The sequence below is a fragment of the Priapulus caudatus genome, unplaced genomic scaffold (genome assembly GCF_000485595.1).
Source record: "Priapulus caudatus unplaced genomic scaffold, Priapulus_caudatus-5.0.1 Scaffold153, whole genome shotgun sequence".
NCBI classification, from domain to species: domain Eukaryota; kingdom Metazoa; phylum Priapulida; class Priapulimorpha; order Priapulimorphida; family Priapulidae; genus Priapulus; species Priapulus caudatus.
In genome coordinates this window covers 191,840-200,506 of record NW_014577214.1, presented here as the reverse complement: position 1 = coordinate 200,506, position 8,667 = coordinate 191,840, and the positions used below count along the sequence as shown (strand labels likewise).

General features: G+C 39.5%; 1 protein-coding gene across 2 annotated transcripts in view; it reads right to left on the bottom strand.

Annotated features, from left to right (window-relative positions):
* Positions 1 to 8,667, bottom strand: part of LOC106806312 (protein LSM12 homolog) — a 22,951-nt gene that overhangs the window by 13,608 nt on the left and 676 nt on the right. Inside the window, exon 2 of one of the 2 annotated variants that reach the window (XM_014808200.1) lies at positions 2,245 to 2,417. In XM_014808200.1, the coding sequence (XP_014663686.1) occupies positions 2,245 to 2,377 (133 nt within the window). In that variant the 5' untranslated portion in view covers positions 2,378 to 2,417. The remainder of the gene's footprint in view (positions 1 to 2,244; positions 2,418 to 8,667) is intronic. The other variant, XM_014808201.1, reaches the window with a different exon arrangement.

Here is an 8,667-nt window from a genome sequence, read left to right as displayed (position 1 = left end):
TGGAAACATTTCTCGATGATTTCACGACGCCGTAAACTGTAGTCTACAACTTACAGCGTCTATAGTCATCGGTGCTTTGGGCTAAGTTACAACAATGGCAATCGCTACACACAAGCCTGAAAAAGTACATGCGTTAACAGGAACTTGTCTGACTGTGAATTTTGTTCCGAGGATAAAAAGTAAAATTTGCGTGACGTTTCGTTTTCGCATTACCCCGTCGCAAACGCTATGTATGCTGCACTGACCCGGCGCTAGGAATAGTGGTCCTAACTCATCATGCCAGCTAATTTGCCCAGCCCGCCCCCGCCCCGCAAGCGCGAACGATGCTGCCAGTATTACCATTCCTCTATAATTCTGGCTATTATAGACACATGCCTTAGCCTTAATCTCTGCCGTGAACTTTTGACGTCTATTGAGCGCGCAATTAGTCGTAATTATTAAGCAAACTAGTGACCACTGCCTGGGTAATGAACTCATAGGCCTGAATATTCACGCGCGGCTACCTCCGGCCGCCAGCGATCAAGAGAAGGTAGTACTCGACTATCATTATCGCAGCCCTATCCTGCCCATCTCACGTGACACGATTCGCAGCTTACGGGCATTGCCTATAAATTCTAGATATTATAGACACATGTCAGACTCATGGTCTTCTCTTTAGCTATGATCGATCCCTGTGAGTCTTGAGGTTTATTGAATAAGGCGGAGGTTTAGTCCTGTAATTAACTCCTACGCACATATGTATGCGCCGGCGGTATCGCTCGATACCCTCCCGCCTCATATGTCCGGCTGTTCAGCACGGTCCCTAATGGTTTGGCTCAAGGCTAAATTGAGTCGAAGCAGGTTCACACGTACGGCCACGTGAATCACTGCTCTGCTCAAATTCAAATTCAACACATTCAAATAAAACTTGAATTGGGCACAACATATCTCACCAGATCTACTACTTTTGGCAGGTATGTCGGCGAGAATTGGCAGTTGTAAGTACGATTCCAGTGTTTACTTCCGTTCCTTGTTCAATTATCAATTCTTTAGATAAACATGCACATCCTGATAATTTTTCGAATTTTTTATATACATGTTTAATAGAACTTCTATAATTATGTCGAAGTACACGTTCAACACTCCTGTTACACTCGCCGGCATCTGAGCCGCCCCTCCTACAAAATTGTAGCTGACCAGTTGCCGTAAAATTTGGCATCGGGGCACTGCGTCAGACGTTTTCGGACTGCGACAAAATTGGCCGTGTAACTCGCAACTCGGCACAGCCCCAAAAAACCGTCCGTGTCACAGGCACTTGAAGCTTTTCAATAAAATATAATGCTAAATAAATACGAAATCTATTTACTACCAAATTCTTAATGTTTCTATACTCTCTTTCACCTATTAATAGTATTATCGCCGACAGTTTCCTGTAAATTCCGTCCAAATCCTATGTGCAACATACGCTGGCGATCGCCATTGCTCATGCGGCTGCACTGTGCACACTGATTACAACACAAATATTCAACCATTCTACTCCATCTTTGTTTCTATTTCAACAACAGTGTTCACTTGTTATAAAAACATACTGTCTCTGTTCGTAACCGAGCTGTGTCACGCAAAATCACACAAAGACTGACGAAATTCTCGCGTTCGCTCCCTTTGCCCAGTAAATGTAAATGGCTGCCAGAATCAGAAAACACCCACCGGCGCTCTTTGTGACCTCATTCTTGCGCTGCAACGCTGCAACGTTTTAACAATGCTCCAATGGTGAGGCTCGTACAGGAGTTGGAAAGCAGTGTGGTAGTTTCCCAAAATGCAGTGCGCCGCCTATAGCCCTTAGACTGGTACTCGCTCCCACCTCTCGGCTTAGTTACTCGATGGGTCCTCCCCGATGGGTCCCATCGAGTAATCGAGGTGGGAGCGAGTACCAGTCTACTATAGACCTGTAATTGTAGCCATTTACATAAACTGGGCAAAGGGAGCAAACGCAAGAATTTCGTCAGTCTTTGTGTGATTTCTCTATGTGAACGCTCGGCTCGAGCCAAATTTGACTTATTTGGCGCAGGCCTAATTAGGCTCGGGCTAAAAACGTCCGTGTGAACGCGCCTATAGGCTAAATGCCAAAATGAAAACGAAACGTCACGAATTCTATTTTTATCCTCCAATCACAAGTCGGAGCAATTCCTCTGTTTAGACTGCTTTACTTTGTTTTACTTTTACTTTTACTTAGTGTTTAGAGTCAGACTCATCTGAAAAGGATACTAAGAGCTAGCATGTTTGTCTGCTGGTCGAAGGCTATAACTTCTCCTTCAATCTTTTGTCCATTACACGTTGTACACGTCAGCTCATTGCCAATTGTAAAATATACACGACCTTGAGCCATTATCCATGTCATTTTGTGCTTATTTCTTATTTATATAGCCGGCCTACTTGACTTGTCTCTGCAAATGCAATCCACAGAAATAGAATAGAAGAATAGAATAGAACAGAAATAGAACAGAATAGAACAGAATAGAACAGAAATAGAATAGAAGAATATAATAGAAACTTCTATTCTATTTCTGTGATGCAATCATGTTATAAAGCTGAGCACCGGTTAGTGCTGCTACGTAGTGAGAAAAACTAGAACTAACTAGAAACTCAGAAACACCCGGAAGAGGTCGCTGCAAAAAAGAAACGTTCAAACGTCCGTCGCATCTGAAGACAGAATGTCAACAACATTGACTAGCGGAGAAATCCAGCCTCCAGGTACTATTGAATCATATTACTATTTAAATTAAAATAATTCAATATGTAAGTATAATGCCCGTTTACATGCCCGTTAGTAAACGGTTCATGCGATGTAGAATGCGTTACAGGCGTTATAGTGTACTGTCTAAGTGTAACTCAGCACAGGCCCTTGCACAGGCCGCTTCGCTCTTAATATAGACTTATAATTTTTCGAAACTTGAGCCTCCAAGGGCCTGTGAACTCAGTCAGTCAGTGGCCACTGTCTTCCCATTCTACTTCACTGAAGTAACTACTTGCTCTCCAAGTGACGCATTCACACTCACAGTCACAAAGTGACAGACTAGCCTCAGAATAATATAAGAAAAAAGATATGCCTAGTAGCTAAATACCAATGACATTTACTACTAAAGGTGTTGTGTTTGTGTACTCTATATCGCTTAGTAATTATAGTAATTAGTATTATTATTACTATTAGTATTACTATTAGTATTAGTATTACTATTAGTATTAGTCACTGGCAGCAAGAACAAGTCCGCACCTGCAGCGGCTGCGGCTATAGTCCGCAAATGCAGACGTTATAACTCCGCTTTGCTAATCTGAGGGTGCAGGTTTATCATTACCATTATTTACTGGGGTCTGCGTCGGCTCGGACTACTACAGCACACACGCGGCCATTGACTATATATAACAACTTGTTTTATATTATAACGTTGTTATATATATAGTCAATGGCCGCGTGTGTGCTGTAGCTGAAGGTGCGGACTTGTTCTTGCTGACAGTGGTATTAGTAAGTAAGAACTTAGTAATAGTAGGCCCCCTACTTGTGAGTTGTAATTAGTACCGTAATCGCTTTGAGTCTGTGCAAATGCTTGCACTTTTACAACATTGTATTCAATAATTCATACCTACGCGCCGCAGTATAACGGCCCAAGCCTAGCTTAGCACCCCAGATTAGTTTAGCATATATGCAAAAACACATTTGTGGGGTCCCAAAACTATCCTTGATCCAGTAAAACTTATATGTCTTAGTATAGTATAACTTAACTATATATATATATATACTATTTACTTACCATACTATACTACTAGTAGTAGTTTAGTATACTATAACTATCAGAACATGCTATAATTAAAGGGATACTTTCCTCTAGAATTTAGGAGTATATTATGATAGTAGATTCATAAATCATGGCATATATACCTACCTACAAATTTTTATAATTACGCATTCACGTGTCGTTTGTCATAAAACAACAATGAATTTCCAAATTTTTAATTTTTAGGCACTGACATCACCCGCGATCGTGCTGCCACCCTGAAAAAGTTGCGCATTTGCCAATTTATTTTGCACGTTACCACGGGGTAATCTACCTGCTTAATATGGGCACCCGTGGCGAGTGTAGCGAGCCTAAAAGATTATATATATATACTTATCTATCACATTAAATTGGGAGTTTGGTCGACACATTTTATTCAGATAATCGATTATAGATCTTATATGAGCATTTTATTATAAAACAGTGCCTATATATAATGATAGAAACATGGAGATCTGCATCAGAGCTCTGCTAATTTGGGCATTTTATGAATTTTGTAATTTGGGCGTTTTGCTAGGGGGTCGTAATTTGGGCGGCCGGTATTCGGTTTGAAAAATGGCCAGGATTAGGCCCTGCATTACAGATCAAGAGCTAATCACAAAAGTGCAATAATATTTATACCTAAATGCTAAAACCGAACGATATTCATTTTAGAACAACTTCATTCATATTATAACTGAAACTAAGCATCATTTAGAAGATAGTGCAATCCTTTTGCTCTTAAATTAATAAATAAGAAACGCTCTTGGTCTGTAGCCTGCAGCCGAAACATACGTTGCTTTGTGCAACTTTTTCAGTGGATGCACTGCCAGTGGCGCCACCGTCATTGTAAGCAACGATATAGCCGTCGGTTTTTAAACATTAAAAAAATAAATTCCTAATAAATACTGAACCATAAAACTTTTTATGTAACTTAATTTTAACCTATTTTAACTAAAAATATCTGAATAACCTAGAGTAATGTAACCCAACTTGAGAATAGGTAGCCTGACCAGGCTGTACGATCATTTTATGTCGTAGACTTCTCGCCATGTAGCTCCAAGAAACGGTCTTTGCTAGGGTTAGAAGACCTATTGTATTGTATATATATACACTATTTGTGTATATTGACGTTAGTCACACAGCCTGGTCGGGCTACTCGCCACGTAGTGAGAAGCGAGAAGGTAACTTGTGGCTAGAGAATAGGTCACTGTTGTGTTGGGTTACAATATTGTATCTATAATATCAGGAGTAATTATTTACTCCTGGTACCATCCACGTATACTTCCACATTTATATTTTTGACATGTATCATCTTCAAAGGATCTTCGTTTCTGTAATCATATAATATGCCTATTGGAATTTAGTTCACATTTAGTTAATTGTAAAATTTAAGTTTTTTCTACTGCAACCCACAGTCTCTCTCCATGTTTAATGTAGTCCTGTTAACTTTGAAGACTAATCTTTATGATGTTATAAGGTTTTATTCTCAGCTATCTTATCCTGGATTATCAGATAATAAGGGAGTTGGTGATAAATATTTATCCAGCCTTTAGTGACAAGTTAGGCCACTTTATTTAGTCAAAGCATTATGTAGTCGAGGTGAGTACTTGTGACACTCTGTGGTAGCCTATACTGCAACCAACTAATACAGCAGATGATAACTAAATATTTTCGTTTACTCAACTTAATTCTTGTGGGACTTAAAAAATTTGTGGGATTAAATTTAATTTCAAGTTAGGTTAGGATTTTCCAATGGATCAGATTAGAATGGATTATATTATATAACTTTGCTAGAAAATGTGAAAACATTGGAGGGTAGGGATTTACAGTATCGTACTAGTCATACTCTCACTGATTGAATCATATACTATAATGTTAAAAGTAAACATAATCCAATCATTATTTAAAATTTTGGTTTCAAGATCACCATTGGATTAATGAAGCAGGCTCCTGTATGCAAGTCTTCATAAGAGGGTTTGGGAAATGAATGTGTGCGGTGACTGTGGTCATGTATGTGTGACACTAGACCAATGAAGGATCGAAACACACAAGGGCACAATTCCCTACCCCATATTGGTCTGCCCCTTGGAGGAAATGATGAGAAGCAGTCGAAACTTCGTGAAGAAAGAAAGAATGAATACCTAGACTTTTTAGTAAAAAAGGTACAAGTATTATTTATAGGTAGTCCATCTTACTTGTTTATTCTTTTTATACAGTTATTAAGATATGAATGAATGACCTAACATAGTCGGTATTTATTTTAAGGTGGCATGTCCTAACTCACACTACTAAAAATGCTGAGACCATATAAGCTAGAAATTACATACAATAAAGTAGCCTGCCAAGTAGGACTCTGACAGTTGCATTTATTCAATGGGGAAGGAGAATTTGCAATTTTATGTTACAAGTGGTTACTATAACCTTTACAGTGGTTTAAAGGCGAATAAGGCCTTTGGTATGCGCTATCTTGAGCTATTGTCACTTGAATTCATTCCACATGTACTGTTTAATAATCTATGAACCATTTGCACTGGATGCCACAGTGTGCCTATTTAATATTTACATTGTGTGATACAAGTATAATGTAATTAATAATTGTACAATTCTGATGCAAGGACAATATTGATTGATGTTGTTTCACATGTTGTAAAATACTAGCACTATCCAAGCTCAAATATTAGGAGGTTGAGCTTATCACAGGAAGCACCAAACTTGAGGATTCTTGTTCTTGGAAATTGACGCTAAAATGCTGCTCTATGAGCATGCCGATACAGAGCAAATATTTTGAGGAAAGAACTGCAAGTATTTTCCTAGGAGTTCGTAGCAGTTTTAAGTATATATTGGAGTAGTTTTTATGCTAGCAGTAAAAAGTGTTATTTTTATCACCGTTGCTTAGTCACATACTTTATATGCACTACTGGTGGCACCATTCTTTCACTGCAGCGCTTGGCCCACTAATTATGCTAGGAGTTATAGTGACGAAACCACAATGGCACGTGGCTAGGTTATAACTCTCATTGATCTGGCTCGAATCAATGGTTGCCACAGAGTAGAGTAGCAACAGCACACTGTGGTGACTGCAGACGCATTTGTCATTATTCCAGTAGGACCACACAGACAGTTTTTAGATTGGAAGGCTCTAGAATCTTAGAATGCTACGTGTGTCATTTTGGTAAATACTAATGGAAAATAATCATTTGATTTGGCCGTTCAGGTCACACATGTCTAAACATATTCCTACCATTCATTGCTTGTGAGGGCAGAGATATAGTTTTAGAGAATCTGACGGTCTGGAACATTATCTGTATCTATAAAAAGTGAAGCATAGTACCACCAAGCATGGCAAGCGTGAGGAAAATCGTTTAGGTTCGTATATTTTCTTTTTGTCCTGTAACATTCTGCATGGGTTATCATTAGTACGCTATTACTTTATATATTATTATTACATTCCGTATCATGCGGTATCAGCCACTATATATGTAACTGCCAAGTTGACTTTTTTCTCTCCAGGTACGCAGTAGCTCCTACCTTCTCACACGTCATCAAGTTAAGTGCTGTGTACCAAAACTATTAGGGAAAGCATTTCTGCGCAAACACGAAAAGGCAATTACCGCTTTTAAAGTCGATCAATAGTATTTGCCTTGGTCAAGTGGAAACTACGATATTGGTTCAGTTACACCTTGGTGGAAATGGCAACCGTACAACGGGAACGTAGCAGTGTTGTTTATATACGTTTCTGTTAAGCTACAGAGATGCTTCTTGTCAGATTTGCAGATAAGAGGCACATCTTTTGTGATCCAGACATCTGTTTGTAACATCTTCATCTGCCTTGAGCACCCTGAGATTTCTGCATGACCTACGAAATGTTCAAGTGTTGCTAGTTGTTGGAAGAATGTCTCAAAAGGGACTGGTGCACATTTGCCAAGATTCATAGAAAAAATGTGCAGAGCATTTGAGGCTGACAATTAATATTTTTCCTGGAACTATGATCTTCGTGACATGCTTGGGATTTCAAGACCAGTCACCTGACTAAAAGCAAATTGGGGCATTGCTAGAGACAGCAGATTCTTACTTTGTTTACAACTGCGTGGCACAATAAAAAATATCTTGCTGAATACTGCAAAAATCCTGTGTGAAGGATCAAGGAATGCACTTGAACTGAATGACATCTGTTGTTCTTTCATCGACATATAGTGTTGGTCATCTCAGGCTGTGGTAACACAACTGTAAGGAAAATGAGTAGATATGATCCAACCACCAATAGCCTTGGTTTCAATGGACTCAGGGTCGGTAAGAGTGCAGCTGTGCGGAAGCAACAAATATCTGTGCGGGAGGAGAACACCCTAGCAGCAATTAAGGGCTGGCAACGGCAACAGAACTTGGAGAGGACAGTGTCACAGGTAGGACTTGGCGCTGGTTACCATAATGACGGGCCTGTGAAAAATTGCGCCACCAGCAGTGGTAGTGACACCTTGCTTAGTAGTAGCAGGCAACCTGCACATGAAAAGATAGGAAGGCACGAGTTTAAGGCCAGCTCTGTAGAAAACCCCGCAAGAAACCCTCAGAGAATAGATAATGACATACAGGGTAGAAGGCAAAGCAATCACATGATGATGAATAGTATCCCTGAAGGACAAACTTTAGGGAAAAGTGCTAAACATCGTCAAAGTCGTCTGGAGGAGAGACAGCAGAAAACATTAAGTGCTCAAGACAGCTGGGCAAAGCAACAGGAGTTAGAGCAAATTATTCAGAAAAAATCACCTAACCCTGATTATATTGTTTTACCCCAGCCTAATGAAGATGAAGGGTTGGCATTTGGTACCAGTGCATTATTAATTCAAGATAAAACCCAAAAGCAAGTATTAAAAGTAAACTT